The sequence below is a fragment of the Rhinolophus sinicus genome, chromosome 8, assembly GCF_057876585.1.
Source record: "Rhinolophus sinicus isolate RSI-liver-muscle chromosome 8, RSI-T2T, whole genome shotgun sequence".
Classification (NCBI taxonomy): Eukaryota; Metazoa; Chordata; class Mammalia; order Chiroptera; family Rhinolophidae; genus Rhinolophus; species Rhinolophus sinicus.
The window spans coordinates 10,033,332-10,053,797 of NC_142508.1; the positions used below are offsets into that span (position 1 = coordinate 10,033,332).

Genomic DNA, 20,466 nt, shown 5'->3' on the forward strand with positions numbered 1-20,466 from the left:
GTGGAACTGCGTTAGTCACAGGGCTATTTTCCTTAAGCATTAAAACCTACTCAAGTTCAGGGAGCTCAGGACTGCCGACGCTTATGCCTACTTATGATCCCCATTTGCACAACTGTGGTGTTACATTCACTCTGTCAAGGCGTGAGTCAGAGGCAGCTAACCACTTAGATTTTACTGGGTTAATTACAACCTGTTGCCTGGAGATTGCTACATAGCTCCCATTTCCACATTGTGGCCAACTGTAAACTTGTTCAAAGATAATTTGAAATGCAGTAGCCAAAAAAAAAGAAAAGAAATAGAGAGGCTCCAGGCAACTTCCAAAGTTAAGAGGGTAGCTGGGCCATTATTTCTGCTTAAAAGATCCTGAAAATGGCCTTCAGAATAAATAGTATCAGCAGTCTACTGAGATCAACTGCTGGTGAGAGTAGGAACATGGAGGCCATGTGTTATGCCCAGTGTCAACTATCTAATTTAAGATTTCAGAGCGATCTTGTTGGGCAGCAAGTATGTAATGTAAAGTTCGGATCATGTTAATTTAATCACTGCCAAGAGGCAGAAAAGTTCAATAGTGAAGAATACGGGCTGTGGAACCAGACTTCCTGAGCGTCTATCTCAGAATGAACAATTCAGTGTATCATCTTGGGCAAGCTGCTTATCACTGATTCAGTTTTCTGATCTATAAAATGGGATTGTTATCTCATTCACAGGCCGGTTGTAAGGATCAACTTAGCTAACACATGTAAGTCACAAAACTACCTGGCACTCAGTAGAAAGCTTCTCTCAATTACTACATGTAAACTATTATAATTACCGGACATGACTTTTGTACACTGTCTTATGAATCCTCTTCTTTGTCATCACTTCCATATAACACACACCTTCAAAAAGGCTCTCTTCACATGTAACAGAAGATCTCATTTACTTATTTCCTTTCTCTTCAAAGAAGTTTGTTGCTAATGAGGATTCAATCATATGAAAATCTGTTTTTTCCAACCTTTGTCATTCCATTCACACTGTTTGCAGAAAAGATTTCTAGTCCAATCTACACAGCTATATAAGCAATAAAGAGATGAAGAAATAGGCGGCTTTCTTACCATTAAATGTTTGCTGTAAATGTGTAGGCAGAGGTGAGTGGGAAAGTGTTGCTGCATGCTGAGCTCCTGGCTGTAAACCCTTTAGTAAATCTGAGAGGAAAACAGACTTGTCAGTGATCTTCTTCAATCTGATATGAGCCCTCTTAGATCAAAAATGAAAATAGTTTGATTTTTCTAACGCAAGCACAGCCCCTGACTTCAAAGGCCTTCTTAGGATACATACATTTAAAAAATTTACATATATAAATATATATGTGTATGCAAATAACCCAGCAAATTTGACTTCCTCTTATTACAAATTTCATTAAGATAGAAATATGGTATCGTGGTTCATTTAGAAACTGTCAATAAACGCTCAGAATCCAGTACTTTGACTTATTACATACAGATGAAATAAACAGCGGTTCCCTGTTCTGTCCTGCTCGGCGTCCAGGTCAGTGAAGGGCCACTTACTGTGGGTCAGGCTGTGGTGGAAGGCCGCTGAGGTAGATCCCGTCGTAGCTGTCACTCCAGCTGTGTCCGTTCCAAAGCCAAGTAGCTCCAAGGGAAACTGGAAGGGCATGGTCACTGGAACAAGGCCACCCAGCATCCCAAAAGGAGTCATATTTTGATTTGTTACAGACAAAGGTGATGTCATGAGAGTCAGAGGTGAGGCATTAGCCAATAATGACGCTCCTGCTGTGGACTGCAGAAACCAGGGGTCAAAACACGTAAGAAAGCAAACCTTCACCCTGAGCTGAGTCATTTCATATCCTCACGGGCACGCCTGGGTCTTACCTCTGCTCTAATGGACACTTCAGGGGACAGAATGAAGACTGTGGCGAAAAATGTATTTCAAAGAGCTACCAATATTGGTTTTGGAAATAAGTCTACACTCAGCTCTTCGTCATGTTTACACTCTGGCTTATTTTAATGCCGATATTAACATCCATTCACTCTTAATCCACTCATTTCTACCCTTAGATTTCCACCTTTGCTCCTAGCTGCTAGACCTGAGCCACTAGTAATTAATCCCATAGCATTTCAGTTTGGTCCCTGCAAATGCTCAGCTTTTACTATTTGCCTTACACGCTTTCTCTTACAATCCTTGTAGCTGCTATTCCACACTTACTCTCGCAGAGCCAGGTAACTCAACATATGTTCCTTTGCTCGTAACATCTTACGGAGATGAGGCCACCCTGGACGTTCCGCCATAGCATCAGCCTGCCCTGCCTCTTCTCCAAAAGTTAACCAGCCACCTGACCTATGTCATGACTCCCACCTATGCAGAACTTTCTGGTCCAAGTATTTAGTAGTACTGCACGTTTTCCACGTTTCCTCTGCCTTCTCATAAACAGAGACCTCTCACCTCTTTTTACAACCACAGTTATTCCTGGCTCTTCCTCAACCCCTAGAAACAGCCTGACTTACCTGTATTCCTTTTATTATCAAACTTAATGAATGATAGCCTCTGTTTTCCACTTTAGTCTCTCTTTAATCCCTACAGGCTGGTATTTTTCTGAACTCAGACTCCCTAAAGTAAAAGGTAAATTAGAGGGTGTTGTGACACTCCCCAACCTGGGCTTTAATGCTATGTTTATGAATAAAAACACTTAAATCAGAAATATGCTCACATTGATGAACTTTTATTGAGAAATTAATTAAATATACTTCATAAAGCTAATTTAACTCTTTGAACAATTTTCTATACCGCAGTTAAAGAATTTTTCCCATTTTGACTTATTTCTTCTCTATGTGCACTTATCAACAGATTACAATAAATTTTTCTCAGTATCCGATATGATCTATTATAGTTTCTGCAACTGTGAGTTTTCTTTTGTAGCCTTATTTTACCAAGTATAAATTTCCCCGGCCAAAAATTTTATATGTTACCTAGTATCAGGTTTATTTTATGTGTTGATTATTCTACCAGTAACATTACTGATTAATAAAGGGTCGATCATTTCGTTTCTTAGCTCGTGTATGAGAACAATGTAGGTGATCTGCCCGTACATATACGCCACATTACGTATACTTATGCATCTAGTGGTCCGTGCCACTGCTGCACAGAAACTGCAGAACACCTTCAAGAAGCTTTCTTTTCTGGCTTTGCCACGCTCTCCAATAGCCTCCCCTTTCATTATCGCCTTTGTTTTTAAACTCTCAAATTTATATCTGTAGTTCTACCCTCTCATCTCAGTTTCAATGCTGTACATCTAGAAGTTCAGTGAAGAATTTCACTCAAAATCTGGCATTTCCACAACTGAGCTCATCATCTCCTGCAGTGCCGACTGCTATCACCAATAGTCTCAGTCTTGCCCACCACTCAGGCTTGAAACCATCGTTTTGAGGCATCATAAAGTGAAGGATAAGGCGAGCTCATGGGCAACACACAGTCTTTCTCTCTTTCTTTCTTTTTTTTTATCACAACTTCCTCTAACACTTAAGCACAAATCTTTATCACTTTATGCTTGGACTTGACTACTTTCTTAGTTTCATCTTTCTATTGTGCCAATCATGATATACAAAATGGGTACATTAAGGAAAGAATTACTAAGTTAAAAATAATGCTTTGACGTAATTTGGATAGAAAGGATCCTGCACCAATTTAAGAATTAATAAGAGTTCTTTCTTCTTTTTGATCATAATTCTACTGTAGTCTCAGGGTAATATGAGACACACTCCAAGGCAGTGAGCCCCAAGTGGAGCCCCCGGTGAGAAACATTAAATACTGCTAATACGGAGAACTCAAGCTTTTCTGCAGGAGGCTAATTTAAGCATTAAAATAGATGGAAAATGTAATAGGGCAACTTCCAAAATTAAGTAACTGAGTATTATCAGCAATAAAAAATGGTGCCATGCCATAAATGTCTAATATTTTGTACTCTCAAAATACTTCTATATCTAATTTTGTTTATAAAACTAAAACGAAACATCAGATTATCTAAATGTCACATTGGCATTTTTAAGTTTCTCTCTCCTAGAAGATAAAGACCTTTCAAAAGAGGGGTATCCCACCATTGATATTATTCAGAAACATACAGGAGAAGTTGTCAACATGAAGTAGGCAATAGCTCAGGATAATGCCCCATAATAAAAAATACTTTCTATGACCTCCACATTTTATTTATGAAGGGAAACCTTCATAAATATGAAGGGAATATCAAAAATATGAAGGGAAACCTTGCTCTTCCTGTGGTGGGCATTACATTTTTTTTAACTATGTGTTTCATTTTGGTGAGTGCACCTGACCCCCCCTTTCTCTACAATATGAGTGATCCTTTGAAATACCAATCAGACCATGCCCCTCCCCTGTAGAAGGCTCTCCAATAGCTTCCCACTGCGCACGGAATAAAATCCCACAAGGCCCTCCGTCACACACTTCTGGTTTGGCTCCAACCTCCTCACCACCTCTCTCTCCCTAGTCTAGTCATGCAAGTCTACAAGTCAGGCTCTTTCCTGTCGCAGCGTCTTCACACCCACCAGGCCTCTTGCCTGGACTGTTTGTTCCATCTGACTTCCAAACGGCTGCTCCTGCTCATTCAATTCTCAGCTTAAATGCTGCCTCCTCACAGAGGCCTTTCCGGACTCCCTTATCTATGTTAGCAACAATCAAACTCTATTATCATATTATTCCATTTTATTTTTTCATAGCACTTAACATATTCTTAAAATTTGTGTTTTGCTTATCTTCCTATCTGGAATATATGCTCCACGAGAGGAGGAATCTTGACTATGGGTTCACCCTATTTCCCCAGCACCTAGAAGAGTGCCTGGCACATATCAAACACTTAATAAACATTTGTTTAATAAATGAATTATTTTGGGACTTACAAAGTGGCAAAGACAAGGATCACAGAAAACAGAAAATCAGTAAGTTGAAAGGCAAGAAAGAAGAGGAACACCTTGAGTGGAATGTTATTAAATAGAAAGCAGGTAGAGGTAATAATCTGAACCCAGAAAGATTGTAACTTCTGTTAAACTCAGGATCTGTCACAAATGAGTAGAAAGCTAAAGACGTCTTTCAGACAGGAGCTGAATGTTTCGCAGGAATAGACAGGAAATCAGTTTTTAGTTACTGGACTGCTAGAGACAGGATCTACAGGCCACTAGGTAGCTGGTAAGATTTCAGTGAGATGGTATGTTAAAAAACAAAAAAACAAAACAAAACCCAAAAAAAACTTTAGGTTCACCAGAAGTTAGAAACACCCTTATTCAATTACTGGCCTTTCCTTCAGCCAGACCAGTAAGACAGAACAAAAAGGATCCGATATGAAGGCAGGAACACTAACTAAGGTCTCCAAATTATAATGCCATTATGGAGAGGAAGAAAACCAGGAGGGTGTACTTTTTAGAAACACAAATTTTGCTGTGTAAATTCATGCAGACAAATTGAATGGTAAACAACTTGCATACCAAGTATGTGGGTTCTTTTGGGATAAATGATCAAATACAGGAAGCTTTCTGGAGGAAAAAAAGAAGACTGATAGAGTCTAGAGATAACAAAAGACAAAGAAAGAAAATGAAGCAAGTGAAAAAAAAACATATTTTTTAACGCCAGGAAAAAGCCAAAAATTGGTAAGAAAGCAAATGAAACTATAGTGTACAAGATTTAGCTCCACAGAGATAATATTGTACACAGTCATGGATTTAACCAAAATTTGTAATTTTACTCTTTCAGGAAAATGGAAAAAATATAAGAGCGCTAAAAGCCTTACTTATCATAATGAGAAGTTAAAGACAATACTAAAATGAATAAATTAAGAGTCTTCCATTTATTCTTATTATTTAAAAACACAGAAAAAAGCTAAGAGTTCAAAGTAGTTGACACTAGTAAGGAGGATATGGGGCAGGAACTGCCATTTCTGTTATAATCTTCTTACATATTCCTTTGATCTAAGTAAAGATTAATTTAAAAAAATAGTCAACATTTTAATAAAGGTAATACAAACAGGAAGGTGGACTAACTCTCAGATCTTAGTTGTAACTTAAATTTTAACATACAATCCCTAATCAGTTTATTTGTTTTTTGTTATTTTTTGAAGTTCTGATCAAAGTAAAGTATATAACATTATCTATGTAAGATAAAACATAAGTTAATCCTAGATTTCAATTAATAAAGTATTAGTTAATTGAATTTTGTTCTATATTAGAAGTCTGGAATTAATTCATTTCTAAGCCTACGGTAATGGCATGGTGATGATTTGGGTTTTAATTGTATATTGAATACTAATGCTGAGTTTGTAATGAATAGCAGAGAACCTCTACGAACACCAAGGGAAAAATTCTTTCATTAAATATTCTTACTCCACATAAACAGGAAGCAGTACAAAGTCTTAGACAACAGAATTTGATAAACCAATGTCATTTTCAAAGAATATTTAAGAAACTAAGAACACATCATAAATTATTAATTTAAAAAATCTTGTTATGAAACAAAGTATTATATAAAATATACTTTCTTAAAGAGTCTAAAAAAATACCAGGAAAATATACATCGTGGTGGACTAAATTGGTGATTTTTATTTTCTTTTTGAATTTGCCTACAGTGAACATGTATTACTTTTCAGGAGGAAAGAAAAAAAAATAAAATAAAAAGAACATTAAAGAAACCAAAACAGTTAATGTGAAGGACAAACCTGAGAAAGTCTCAGAATAGAAAGAAGTGGCAGAAAGATGAAAACAGTAACAGAGAAAATGATATGGAAGGCAGAGACGAAATATATGAGTAATAAAGAGTTCTCAAAAATCCTGTGCCAAAAGGATCAGAAATAATAATCAGACACATAATAGAAGGAAATATTTTTGAGCTGAAAAAACAGGCAGGTCTGAAACTGAAATATGTTACCATGTTCTAGGCACAAAATTAATGAAAACGAGATAAATCTAGCCAAATTCTGGAAACACTTGCATTTCAACGAAAAAAGAGAAAATCTTACTAGCATTTAGACAGAGAAAACACATTACTGATAAAGGAACAAAAACTCAGAATGGCCTCAGACTTCTCTATAATCCTAAGTTACAAAGCAAGGGTCAGTTGAGTGGTATTTACAAAATTTGGAGTGAGACACTTATTAGTGACCCAAGAAGTCTATTAAGTGTGACAGCACAGAAACGACCAGGTATGCAAGAGCTAAGGTAAAACAGCTTTCACATTAGCCTTCTTGAAAAGACTCCTTGAGTGAGGCACTCCTGTTAACTGAGAGAGAAATTTCAATTAAAAACTCACAAAGGGGAAACTGTGGTATAAAAGGATTACTGATACTAATTTGACATAGAGAACTATATATGAGTATTGGCAAAATTCATGCAAAATAAAAATTTGATTAAAAAAGACAAATGGTTAAAGGAAAAATAATATGAATGTATAAATTTAACTAAAAAAAATTAAGAAAGCTGGCCGTAGAAAGCGTACTAGGGTGGGGAAGAGAGAAGTGAAGGTATATTAAATTTGTAAGTTACTCCCTTGTCTGGACTTTAATAAAATAGTTTTAAATATGCATTTAGTTATGTCCTTCAAAAATTCTGAAAGCATGTGATACTTCACTAAAAAAAGCTATAAGCTATTTAATAAGCAAGCTATATATTATAATGTTATTAAATGGACTCACAAGATTACAAATCTTACATTTTATCATATGAATGTATGTAACATACATACCTGCACACTGGCTGTTACCACTGAAGACCCTGAGGCAGAGGATGGTCTATGTGGAGTAGACAACGGTTTAGTAGCACCCTGTGTTCCACTTCCTGTTCCCCCAGATAGACTAGTCCTATTAGCTCCGCTTGAGTTAAGGTTGCTACCTCTACTGGCAGGTACATTCATTGCAAGTCCACTCAAGCTATTCTTCCCAACAGTTCCAGTGGATGAGTTTGGTAGCTTTGAAGAGGCCTGAAGATTTTTTGTAGACGGAAGGCCTGAAGTGCGATTAGAGGGCAATAAATTCAAGGTCGGAGACTGTCTGCTGATGTTTATTCCACTGGGCTGTTTATGGACGGGGTTGTTACTGCTGGAGTGGCTACTCTGGGCTACTAGTGCATTTGGACTGGAAGAACTTGGGGATACAGTAGGCTTGGGAGTTGGGTTGGATTTAGAAATCAGTTTAGTTGATACTGAAGGCTTAGCTGACAGAGAGGGCTTGGGCGAGGCAGAAGGCTTAGGTGAGGGCAAGGGTTTAGGAGATGTGGCAGGCTTGGGGGAAGCGGCAAGTTTTGGGGATGCAGCCATTGAGAAGGGAGATTTGAAACCCTGCGTGGAGATTTGTGACACCATAGCCTTGGCTAAATAGTTACTGGAGGTAGTGGTGCTAGGTACTGTCCTAGAAACCAGGGAGTGGGACCCTTGAGAACCATTTCCAAGTGAGGGAGTAGAGATGGGAAGGCGGTACATAAGTGTCTTATCTGAATTCTTAGTAAGTGACGATGAACAGGAAAGCTGGGGATTATTACTTAATTTCACCACTGGGTTGGTCTGTGATTTACTAATGGTTGCTTGTAATGGAGTCACGTAATTTTGTTGGACAGCTGAATGCTGGTGCACCTTTGTTACTTGTGTTAACGAAGAAGCATCTTGGGCCTCGGATGTTCCCAGAGCATGAGAGGAGGCAGCAACTTGGGCTTGGGAGGAAGAGGAGACATGGGTCTGTGAAGAGGAAGCGTGGATCTGGCTTGACCTCTGGAGTCCTTGTTGAAGGAGCCTGGCTGGCAAAGGTTCTAAGGAAACTTTAGGGTTCTGAATTGAAGACCCGGCAATAAGGCCCGACGAGATGCCAGTATGAGCTAAATCCTGGGGTTTCTTTGGTACCGGCCCGGTGTGACCAGCAATAAGACTTGATGAATGTGCAGTCTGAGTAGAATCTAGTTTTTTGGGAGTAGCCAGTGGCAGCTTACTCATGATACTTGCTAATTTTTCTTCCCTCAGTCCTGGACGAGGCTTTGCAGTTGGCATGTTTATCCTTGAGCCAGCTGGAGGGCCCTTGTTCCCATTGTTGATAGCAGCTAAAGCTTCCGAAACAAGATCAAGTGCAGGTGGATGGAAAGAAAGGTCTTCGTCTAGTGAGTCATCAAGGCAGATCGTCTCCTGGGCTGGTGTAGAACTGGTGGAGGCCACGACAGATGTGCTAGAGCTTGCTGAAGGACCACCAACGGAGGCCACCAAGGATGCAGGAGTTTTCTGGTCCTTTTTTGGACTACACTCCTAGCATAAACAGCATTATATTAGGAAAAAAGTAAAATGATTAATACAAAATTATAAAGTACTATTTTTAAAGGACTAAGAAATTCTCATAATGATTAAAACGCTACTGGAACACTTCTTTAGAGACTGTGAAAACCAAAATAATTTTTGAAAGGCTAGAGCTCCAGAACGAATTGTCCTCATAAGCCTAACTATCTGATATGTTGCACACAGCTGCATACCTTAGCAAGCCATTCTAAGCAGGCTTCAAACCGAGCTGAAGGAACAGGCACACACGTCACACTGTTGATGAAACTCCCCTCCCCCGCCCTCCTCTGTCAAATCTTCAGGTATTATTCCAAATACATTCGTTCAGAGACAATTCTCTTTTTATTCACCTTGCACCTAGGAGGAATTCTGTCTTTATCTTAAGTCTCTACCCCTCTTGTGTAGTATGGTTTGCTAGGATACTGGCTCTCACTTTCTGCTTTCTTGCATTTCTACCTCTTTGTATGCCCTGTCCTGTGGCTACCCATAGCCATTATATAGAGACACTGATACATCAAACTGCCAGATAATTCAATCCAATTATACTTAAATCATGTTTTCTATTCATTATCGAAGAAGTCATTTGTATTTTTTTCAACATATATTTACTAAGTGTCCACTATGAACAAGGCACTGCGCTAAGAAAAGAAGGGAATTAGGAATTAAAACTATGACTACTTCAGAGAATAGTTCTTGTTTTCACACAAAAAATTAACTTTCTTAAAATTCAAAAAAAAAGGTAAGAGAATCTGAGCACAGTTTAATATATTCAAAGAGCAAAAGAATTAAAAAGTACTACTTATCATTTTTTAAGAGTAAGAAGAAATAAAACTATTACATAAAAATGTCAAACGTTTCTTCAATTTGTTTCAACAAACAAACAAACCCAAGTAAACCCAAAGCCAAAGTCTTGTATTACAATATGGATTTATACAACCACAGCACTTACCTTAGCCATAGTGGGGAAAGAATGGGGAGGAAGGGTCTTTACCATTACCTTCTAAGGTACTACAGTAAACAAGCTGTTAAGATGCTGTTACAATTTTTCTAAGCTTCTATTCTAAAAGCCCTGATTAAAGTCTGCAGTATAACTACATTAAGGTTAAAATTGTCTGCTAGGATGAATGGGTAATGCAGATGAGACATGTTTGCTTTGACATGCCATCCAATTACATAATTAGTAAAAATTCCATTATTAGAAAAAGTAGAGAAACTGAGACTGAGGGAGTGTATCAGAATAATACTGGTAGCGTTACCAGTATAAAATTGCTGTTTTAAGTTTATGAAAAATTTTTTCTTTATAAGAAAACATTAAATCCACCTGAGAGAGTACAGTGCAGATTTACATTGGCAGAGAAAATTGTTCAGGACATGTATTTCACTCACAAAAGTAGGTTAATCCATTAATATGCAATGTTAATTCAATCTGAATAAATGAATGGTTGGATAGATGGATGGAAGGAGGAGAAGAAGGGACAGAGATGCAGAAGGAGAGAAGGCAGATGTGTACCAGGAAGTTGAGCTTTTTTCTCTGAGTGAGCAGAAATTTCTGGGTATTTTTACTTTTATCCTTCTTATTTTTCTGTATTGTTTGCATTTTCTTTTCACTGTGTTTCCTTATATTACCTCTCCAATTAAAGTAGGTATTTGAGGAGTGGTACGATGGGGAAAAACCAAATCAGCAATATAGTTTTTCCATTTTGAGAAAAAGTAAAAAGTAATTTAATCACAAAGCAACAAAACAGGTAATTCCCCTATACTAACACATCCATTTATTAGAATCCTGAAAAATTTATCATATGTTTGAATAGAGGTATCAAAATTTAACCAACCCTTAATGGAGGGTATTAGGAGTTTAAAAATAAAGTATCAATACAAAGCATGAACTTAACAAATTTAATAAAATATTGGCTGAATATTATTTGGATTAGAAGACAAAGGTTACTGAGAGGACTGTTTACTCTGTATTCAAAGAGCCTCTGAAATTAAAAGTTAAGACAGTCAGAGAGCAACAAATATTTTGACCTTCTAGCCATAACCTCATAAGCAAAGAAACTCATCTATTCAAAGAGAGGAAGGTTATGAGAAAAGTCTAAAACTTAAGAGGGTGGGCTTTCATTACAATTTTAATTTCAAGTGATTAGTTTTCACCTCTAAAGGTTACACTTGGTTCTTTCTTAACTCTACTTATCTATTTTGATAGGATACTTTTAATCCCTTCTTCTATTTCGTTAAATTATTTTTAAAAATTTAAGTGAAATTACTTTATGTTCTAAACCCAATAATTCGATCACTTGTCCTTTTAGGGATCTAATTCTGTTGTTTCTGCTGACTCACTCATAGTAATGTATTTCCTCACAGATTCTGTATTTTCAGAGTGTAAGCTCATGTTTGACACATTGTATCTGTGATAAGCTGTTGAGGCCTGGGATGGTGGTGTGTTTTTCCAGAGAGAATTTGATTTGCCAGTTGCTCTGGGTTAATACTAATCTAAAAACTTCAGGTTATCTTCTCAGCTTGAGGTTTTCCCAGATCACAGAGGTAGAATAAATTAAACTAAACTGAGGGAAATTCTCAGGGAGGATTATCTTCTCCTAATCCAGAACCCAGGCAAAGACACACAAGTTTCTTAACATTTCTGTTAGTGAGTGGCTTTCTTTTCTAGTCCTTTGTCTTACTAGGGATGTTATCCTTTGAGGGTCCCACGTTTATGCACAGTTTCATTCTAATTCTCAATCTGTATTAGCCCAAGAAAACCCAATCTGCTGCACTCTGAGAAGAAATTTAAAAGTAAATCATAAGGTCATGTATAGAAACCAGCAAATGCCACTAAAGGCAACCAAAATTTCAGTAGCAGATTAACACTATGGCAGCTAATTCTTTGTTTGGGACTTTAGGATTTCTCTTACATATTGCAATGTCAGCTATGCTTTTAAAGGGTATCTGTTATATTTTATCCAGCAGTTCTAAGTAGTGTTAAGCCTTACAGTGTAACTAATATATGCAAATTTCTCACTGCTACACAGTCATCTATTCTCCCAAATACAATGGTTCTAGGATTTTTACAAAGTTTGAAAGCACACATCTTAAGAGTATGGTACATGTCGATCTATGCTGAATACCACGTCCTTTTCATCTTAAGAATGCCTTTCAACATTCACCATTATGACTAATGAAAGATTTGGTTCAATACTTACCTTCACTTTGGGTTTAGGTGGAGGAATCACTTTTTTCTTTGCCCTAAAGATTAAAAAAGAGGCCATTTCAGTAGCAGTTAAGTCACTCATTAGGAAATTATAACATATAATCTTGTAATTACATGGGTAAATAATTTCTTCTGCTATCTGGACAGCACATTGAAGGGAGGAACTGTATATAAGTGCTGAATTTACACTGAATGTACAGCAACATTTCCCCCAATTTTGATTAACTAGAACAAAGGCTAAACCATTAGTAAAATAGGAAATGTAGATAATAAAGTTGTTCGAAAAAAAATAAATGTAAATATTCAAAGTAAAATAAAAATAACTCAAAATAGGCTAACAAAGCTGCATAAGGAGATTCACTTCAAAGAACTGGTAAGAATTTATAATTATAAGAAAACAGAGCTTTAAGAAACTTCAAGCTCAAATTAATTCATGCCAAAAAGTTGTAAATAAAATAATATTTAAAAAACAAAATAAAAATTTCTCAAACTTGGGCCAGCCGGGTGGCTCAGGTGGTTGGAGTGCCGTGTTCCTAACGCTGAGGTCGCTGGTTCAATTCCCACATGGGCCAGTGAGCTGCACCCTCTACAGCTAAGATTGTGACCAATAGCTCTGCCTGGAGCTGTGCTGCTGTGAGCAGCCGGAGCTCGGCGTGAGCTGCAGCAGGCTGCTGTGCTGCCCTGGGCTACCGTGTGCTGCCAGGAGCGGCCAGTAGCCAGCATGAGTGGCCAGCAGCCGGCGAGAGCTGCCGTGAACTGCTGTGAGTGGCCGACCGATGACCGGCGACTGACAGCCTCAGCCGCGGGGAGCGCAAGGCTCCTAATACCACCATGGGCCAGGGAGCTGTGTCCTACACAACTAGACTCAGAAACAACGCTTGAACCGGAGTTGGGGTGGGGGGGCAGAAGAAGAGGGGAAAAATTTCTCAAATTTTTAAAGAAAATTGTTTTTAATATAAAAATTCAAATAAAAATCTAAAAATGACAGAAATAAAGGCAAGGAGAAATACCATGGAATCTTCGAACCTTTGGAAACCAGTGTGAAATTGTTGGAAGTTAAAAGAATCTTATGAATGCCACAGTACGAGAAAGTACTCAAATGTTTGTTGAGTAATTAAAGGGTTGACAAGCTAAAATACCTCACATTGTCTGAATATTTCTATTTCACTAAGTTAAATGTCTTGAACTAAATTAACAAGTATCTTGATTAAAACTGCCAATCTACAACTTCATTAAGGCAACAGTAATTTTCAAAGTTTTTTTGTTTTTGTTTTTGTTTGATAATGACTACTTGGACAAAAGACTTCCAGGCCCACCTACCTCATAAATTCCTACTTTCTGGGACAAAACAAAACACAAAATTAGTTATAATAATGAAACTGTAAAAAAAAGAAACAAAAACCCTGCAGGAGAGGATCTACGTAAACACCTGCTTTGGAATTAAAAGAATGAATTATTTATACTTGAATTGTAATGTCTATGTGATTTTAGACATATAGGGAAATTAAGGGCCAGAAACAGTATTGACACAAATACATATTTTAAAAAATTATATATGTATGTATGTATTCCCTGCCCCTAAGCCATGTGCAACAAAGTAAACCTATAATACTCGGGGTGCCCAAAAAATGCATACACATGACTTGTAGTTATATTTTGTTATTGAACATTACAATTTTAATACAGTTTTTTTCCTTTCTTAAAATGTGCATACATTTTTTGGGCACCCTCTGTATATGAAACCAAATTATTCCAAACTTATACTCAAAAAACAAGAATAGTAAGAACTGAAAACCATAACCAACTCAAGACATCTCTGATGGTATACTAACAAACTGTCCTTCCTAAGAACTGTAAAAAATTCCATCTATTATTAAGTATATACAAGGAGAGGGGGAATTTTGTAATGCTACACAGATGCTAACCAGATCACTTCGCAGAGTGACTTACTAATTTTTATACTTTATTAACCCCTTAATAATATACTTCTAGGCTACAGAGAATTAGCCCTAAGTTGTAGGTTAAAAAAAAAAAAAAATTCTTGAGTCAACCAGTATTCACCTAAAAAATGTAACCAAAGAAAAATCTTGCCTTTCTACTACCTGTCAGGAGGAGAAGAGACCTTCTTTAGTAATCACATCACTAAGGAAATACCAGTTTTGAACAGAAGGAAGGACATGAAGAGTATATTAATTTTGTGGAATAAAACCCTTTACAAGGCAAGGAGGTGTAAGTATGGATGTAGAACTGTCTTGGAAAGCACTATAGGTTACTTACATAGATGGTCATTAAGAGAAGAAAAAGGACACAAAAGCACTGAAGGGCAGAGGCCTAGGAACTAAGGAAACACGAGAGCCTTCCTGTTTGCACGGCTCCTTACCACCAGATCTCAGGCCAATACATGTTACGTTACGGATTCAGGGTTTTGGAGACTAGCCTGAGAACTGTGGAATGGGTAAGTGCATTCTGAGGTCTACATAGTCAACAGTACAAACAATTTTTTTTTTTTAAAGGCAGTGGTGGTAACATGGAGATTGTCCAAATGTATGTTTAAGTCTGATTTCACCTAGCATTTAATAAATGATACTTTTTTTACTAAAGCATATAATGTGAATAAAAATAAATGAAGAAATCTGGAGTCTGCATTTACTCACGGAGCAGAAGTAAGATGATTGTGTACTCTCCGGCTTTCCTTAAAAAGCATTCTGGAAAAATTAAAAGGACACCATTTTTTTTTTAATGGCAGATAAATAACATAATTACTTTACAATTTTAAGCATTTGATTTTCAACAAGTTAAATTATTTGCTTATTTACCAAGTAAAAGTCATAATGGTACAGTAAATTCAATAATCTATTTTATGAGGAGTTTTTATATCACCTCTATTTAAATAGAAGACATCTATTGATTTAAGATGCAACTCTTTAAGACGATGGGTTGGAATAGTCAAGTCTATTAATTTTAATGAATTCTTTACTTAACTATTTACACTTTAAGTTGGGCTATTCATAGTTCCTGAGATACCATTCCACATTTGACTACTTTCAATAAAACCTAAGGCTGTGACTCTAAATCTTGCATTCAGTTCCTTATCTTCACAATATCCATATGAAATTACTCTCCCAAAGTTCATAACCATCTTCCCCTTTCCATTTTTCTCTACTACAAATTCAGGTGCAAAAAAGAAACAGTGATTGGTTAAAAAAAATCACCTTTATGCATATTTCTATATCTCTATTTCCATGTAACAAATTGTTTAGTCTTTTAAGTGCTTGAAGTTTTTGAAGCAGAGATCATCTGAGATAACTGCATAGAATGTTAAACACATTAGGTTTTTAGCAAATGTCATATATGTGTGTGTGTGTATATATGTATCTTTAATAATAGCAATAAGAAGTAATATAAAATCTAGGATGTCTTATTTCTTACCTTGCCTGCATCCAGCCCTTAGGCCACAAAGGTTTTACCTCTGTCTCCATAAAGGATTTAAGATAATCCTCAGCAGACTGGCTTTTATTTGGCTCTAACTCATAGCATCCCAACTTGATCTCAACGAGGTTACATAACAAAGTTCTAAACAGATTAAAGATATATATTTATATATAAACATGACTGCAAAATTGTAGAAAATTAAGCTTGAAACAGATTTTTTAAAAAGCCCACAAATCTGACAGCAATAGTAAAGAATATTATCTGAAGAATTCAGAAGATGATATGAAGATAATAATTTCTAACATACATCCTTCACTGCACTATAGCCAAATCCTCAAATGAAACAATTTCCTTTGGTACCTTTAATCTAGGCACCAAAGATTGAAAGGGGGAGTCCTAACTAAACCCTTAATTACGATACAGGATTACTGGTAAGAAAGATAACTGATTACATGAATATATTAAGTCCTTCACCTTCTGAAACCAGTATATGACTTAATAACTAAAAAACTAGCTTATAAAAAGCACTGTATGAAAATAAAAGTGATAGCACTCTAAAAATATTTGGATCGAATCAATCTTCTCTTGTATAAAATTTTCCTAAATATTAATCTTTGGTTGCTTCCAATCTAGTCTTCCATTTACTGTACATTGTTTTTATAAGATACCTTACTCCTGCATTATCTATTTAGTTAAAAGCAAAGGCTTTGGTTAAATCTTACCTAATGGTGTCATCCCAGTGGAATTTCTTTCTTGGTCCTATGACACGTTTCCCTGGCTTCTCATCATCATCTTCCTCTGATCCATTTTTTTCTCGTTCTTCATCTGTCTGCAACCTAACAATGAAAAACATTTTATGAAGCAAAGTTTTAATTCAATACTGCCTATAATATGCTTCTTAGAAACTTGAATTGCTTATTGGATGTTAACTCACAAAACAAGGTAAACAGAAAAACTACCTTTCCACATGATTACTTTGAATTTCAAGTGTGTTATAAAGTGACTTAGTAAATAAGGTCTTCAAACTATAATATAAAGGTATGAACACTTATCTTTTAGTTCAGAGTATATTGGTGTCCAACCTCAGCAAGTCAAGTTGGTCAACATGTGAAATGTCTGACCTGCTTTCATCAAACCCATACACTAAATCAACACAGCTTTTGCCTTTGACATCAAAGCAACTGAACGGGAAGTGATGCGTAATTTAGAAAATATTCAATTATACAATTTCAGTGGTATATGTGGATTTCTACTTGGTGATTAAGTCCACTTAAGACCAATCCCTAACATCTATAACTATTTCTCAAGTGCAAAAGCCAGTCCCAAGAGAAGAGGTACATACTTGGCACACTTAGCTTGACTCCGAGCCTGGCAGTCCTCCTGGTATTTAAATAGCTGTTCAGGCATGACATTGCTAACAGCCAGTTTCAGTTTCTGCAGAGGTTCTCTTAAACGATCATCCTGAGAAAAAAACAAACTAAAAGTTTTTTCAAACATATTTACAAAACTTATTTTGCAAGCAGATTCTCAAAAGATGAAATGTTTTAGATACTGATTACAGATGTGAAGTGTTAACGTATTTAAATATGCACACTTTTTCTACAATGACTTTTCATAATGCACACTGGATATAAGATTAGGATGACCATACTTCCCAGGTAGCCAAAGAGAGTTCCAGGTTTTGCCTGTTGCCCCAGCATAAGTATTAAGAGTGTTCCTTTATATTTTAAAAAATGCCCCAGGTTTGGCCAATAAATTATACAGATACTTCAATAGTAATACAAATGACTAAATAAAGAACAAAGTCTGCACTACGTGGACTACTAATGGTTAACCCCCATTATGAAGGGGAACCAGTACCACAAGAAGAGATGCTGCTTTGGAACACTGCAATTGCACAATTTGGTTTGGATGACTACCAACAGGATATTGGCATCCTGTTCTCTCCTTTATTGTTAGTAATTGTGACTTACGTTGCAAGCAAAGATGCAAAGTCAAGGCCAAAGTGAAAGAGGAAACTCGAAGACTTTTACTCATGTGGGCTCAGGGCAAAAAGAAAAGCAAGTAAATTTGTATCTGAAAGGTTTAATCAACTAATTTATTATTTTCATCTTGTAAGTAACAAGATATATATTTATCTAAAATGCACTTTTATTACTGTCATAAGTACAGAAATGTTCTAAGTCTTTGCTTTTCTTCACTGACGTAACTATTTTTAAAATGTGATTTTTGTTAAGGAGAGGATTTTTAGGAATACAATTATGTTACGGCAGGTATATTTTACAAATTAAAACATTTCATTTTATTAATAACATTTATCTTCTTAAAAACAGAACACAAATATTACTAATAAGCATTTTACTTATTTCATGCATATCAATTAATAAATATTACTGCAATATGACAGTGTCTGCTATAAAATCCCAGTTTAAAAAATGTGAATATCCAGTATCATGGTTCCTGGGAGATCACTTTTTAAGAATTATGTAGCTGAGATTATATGCCTGGGAACAACCCAAATATCCACCAACAGTAAAAAGAATAAATTAATTGGGATATATTCATACAATGGACCACTGTTCACACAGTAAAAATGAATGGAGTCCCACCACATGTAAAGACATATAAATTGAGATGCATCAGGTTGAGTATAGAAAAGTAAGCAGAAGAAAACACACAGTTTGAGTCTACGTATTTATATGAAGCTTAAGAACATGCAAAACCAAACAATATAATGTTTACATTTACAAACATGTGATAAAACCATAAAAAGAAAAGCAAGGGTAAGATCAATGCCTTTCTTCTATAGACAATAGGGATGTTAAGTAACTTCAAACATCAATCTTGAAATATTCCTTAGAAAATATTTTATAATGTGCAAAATGTTGTTTCCTAACTTCTAGTTCTTTTTTTTATTATTACCCATTTGTATCTCCTGAACTTATGGCAGTAACCTCCAACTGTAAACATCCGAAGGAGCCAGGCATAAGCACAAAATCCGAGATCTCAGATAAATTTCATTGGTTCATTAACCTGCTTTGAACTGAGAAAGAACTATAGTTTTTCAGTTCAAAACAAGTAGTCTATTAACCGAAGTATAGTACCTATACTAAAGAATTCTGTCAGATCACACCAAGTACAGTGACCCAGGATACCACTTGTTCCCCCATTTGTACCTCGGTGGACCTTGGATAGCTATGTTTTGCTGTGTGACTCCCAACCCCTGGCCAGGAAAGTTTAGGTTGATCCAAGACAGTATAATCAGACTTTTTAGTCCCAAGAATTTGGATTGGGATGAGAGACCTGAGTCAGTCACTGTGTGTGGCTTTTCTGTAATATAAGACCTTGGGAATCAAGTAATCTTATCTGCAGATGCACCATAAAAGGACAAAAATGAGAGGTGGGGAGAGGCAGAGAGAAAGAGTTAATTCAAGTAATCGGTTCCCATCCTTCCTAGCTGTGTTCTTGCCCTTAATCCCATTAAATACCTTTATTCACAGAAAAGTCTTTTTTTTTCATTACACTGCATTCAAGTTCTTTTCTATTACTTTCTGTTAAAGTTATAAATATTTTAAAAATATACAGGCAAACAAATCATTAAGAGAAAAGTAACCAGGACAATGAAAGTACTGAAAACCATTTTAGATGAAGTAAGAAGGGGACATGAGAAAAGCTTTAAAAAATATAAAGGCCGGGCTGGCCCGGTGGCTCAGGCGGTTAGAGCTCCATGCTCCTAACTCCGAAGGCTGCCGGTTGGATTCCCACATGGGCCAGTGGGCTCTCAACCACAAGGTTGCCAGTTCAATTCCTCAAGTCCCACAAGGGATGGTGGGCTCCGCCCCCGCAACTAAGATTGAACACGGCACCTTGAGCTGAGCTGCCTCCCGGATGGCTCAGTTGGTTGGAGTGAGGGCTCTCAACCACAAAGTTGCCAGTTCGATTCCTCGACTCCCGCAAGGGATGGTGGGCTGCGCCCCCTGCAACTAGCAACAGCAACTGGACCTGGAGCTGAAGCTGAGCTGCGCCCTCCACAACTAAGAAAGGACAACAACTTGACTTGGAAAAAAAAGTCCTGAAAGTACACACTGTTCCCTAATAAAGTCCTGTTCCCCTTCCCTAATAAAATCTTTAAAATAAATAAATATAAAGGCCACAAAGTGGACAAATGACTAGATGTGTAAATGGACTCAAAGGCACAATTAGGACCAACAGGGTAGAAAGCACTTGGATTTGGCTCAACGTGAGGAAGAACTTTCTGAGACTGTTTGAAATAAGCTTCTGACCAATGGAAGCATTTAACTTGGACAATCGCTTAGTTGGGTTGTAGTCAAGGAGAACCTAGCAAAACATGGATGATTACACTAAGCAATCTTTAAATTTACATGCAACTCTGTGATTCTTTCCATTAATCCGCATATGTCCATACAGATCCATTCAGGAATAAGAAAATTGAGCTCTAAATATGTCAGATTATTTGTTGAAGGTAAATTTTGTCAGCTGTGGAACTGAGGTTAATTCACCAGCCCAAG

General features: G+C 36.7%; 1 protein-coding gene across 3 annotated transcripts in view; it reads right to left on the bottom strand.

The window, feature by feature from the left end:
- Positions 1 to 20,466, bottom strand: part of UBN2 (ubinuclein 2) — an 81,483-nt gene that overhangs the window by 23,153 nt on the left and 37,864 nt on the right. The window contains exons 9-16 of one of the 3 annotated variants that reach the window (XM_019750346.3): positions 17,280 to 17,398; positions 16,660 to 16,773; positions 15,935 to 16,078; positions 15,160 to 15,210; positions 12,498 to 12,540; positions 7,735 to 9,273; positions 1,548 to 1,779; positions 1,095 to 1,184 (exon numbers count right to left, since the gene is read on the bottom strand). In XM_019750346.3, the coding sequence (XP_019605905.1) occupies positions 1,095 to 1,184; positions 1,548 to 1,779; positions 7,735 to 9,273; positions 12,498 to 12,540; positions 15,160 to 15,210; positions 15,935 to 16,078; positions 16,660 to 16,773; positions 17,280 to 17,398 (2,332 nt within the window). Of the gene's footprint in view, positions 1 to 1,094; positions 1,185 to 1,547; positions 1,780 to 2,698; positions 7,273 to 7,734; positions 9,274 to 12,497; positions 12,541 to 15,159; positions 15,211 to 15,934; positions 16,079 to 16,659; positions 16,774 to 17,279; positions 17,399 to 20,466 lie in introns of those variants that run through there. The other 2 variants (XM_019750352.3, XM_019750359.3) reach the window with 2 other exon arrangements.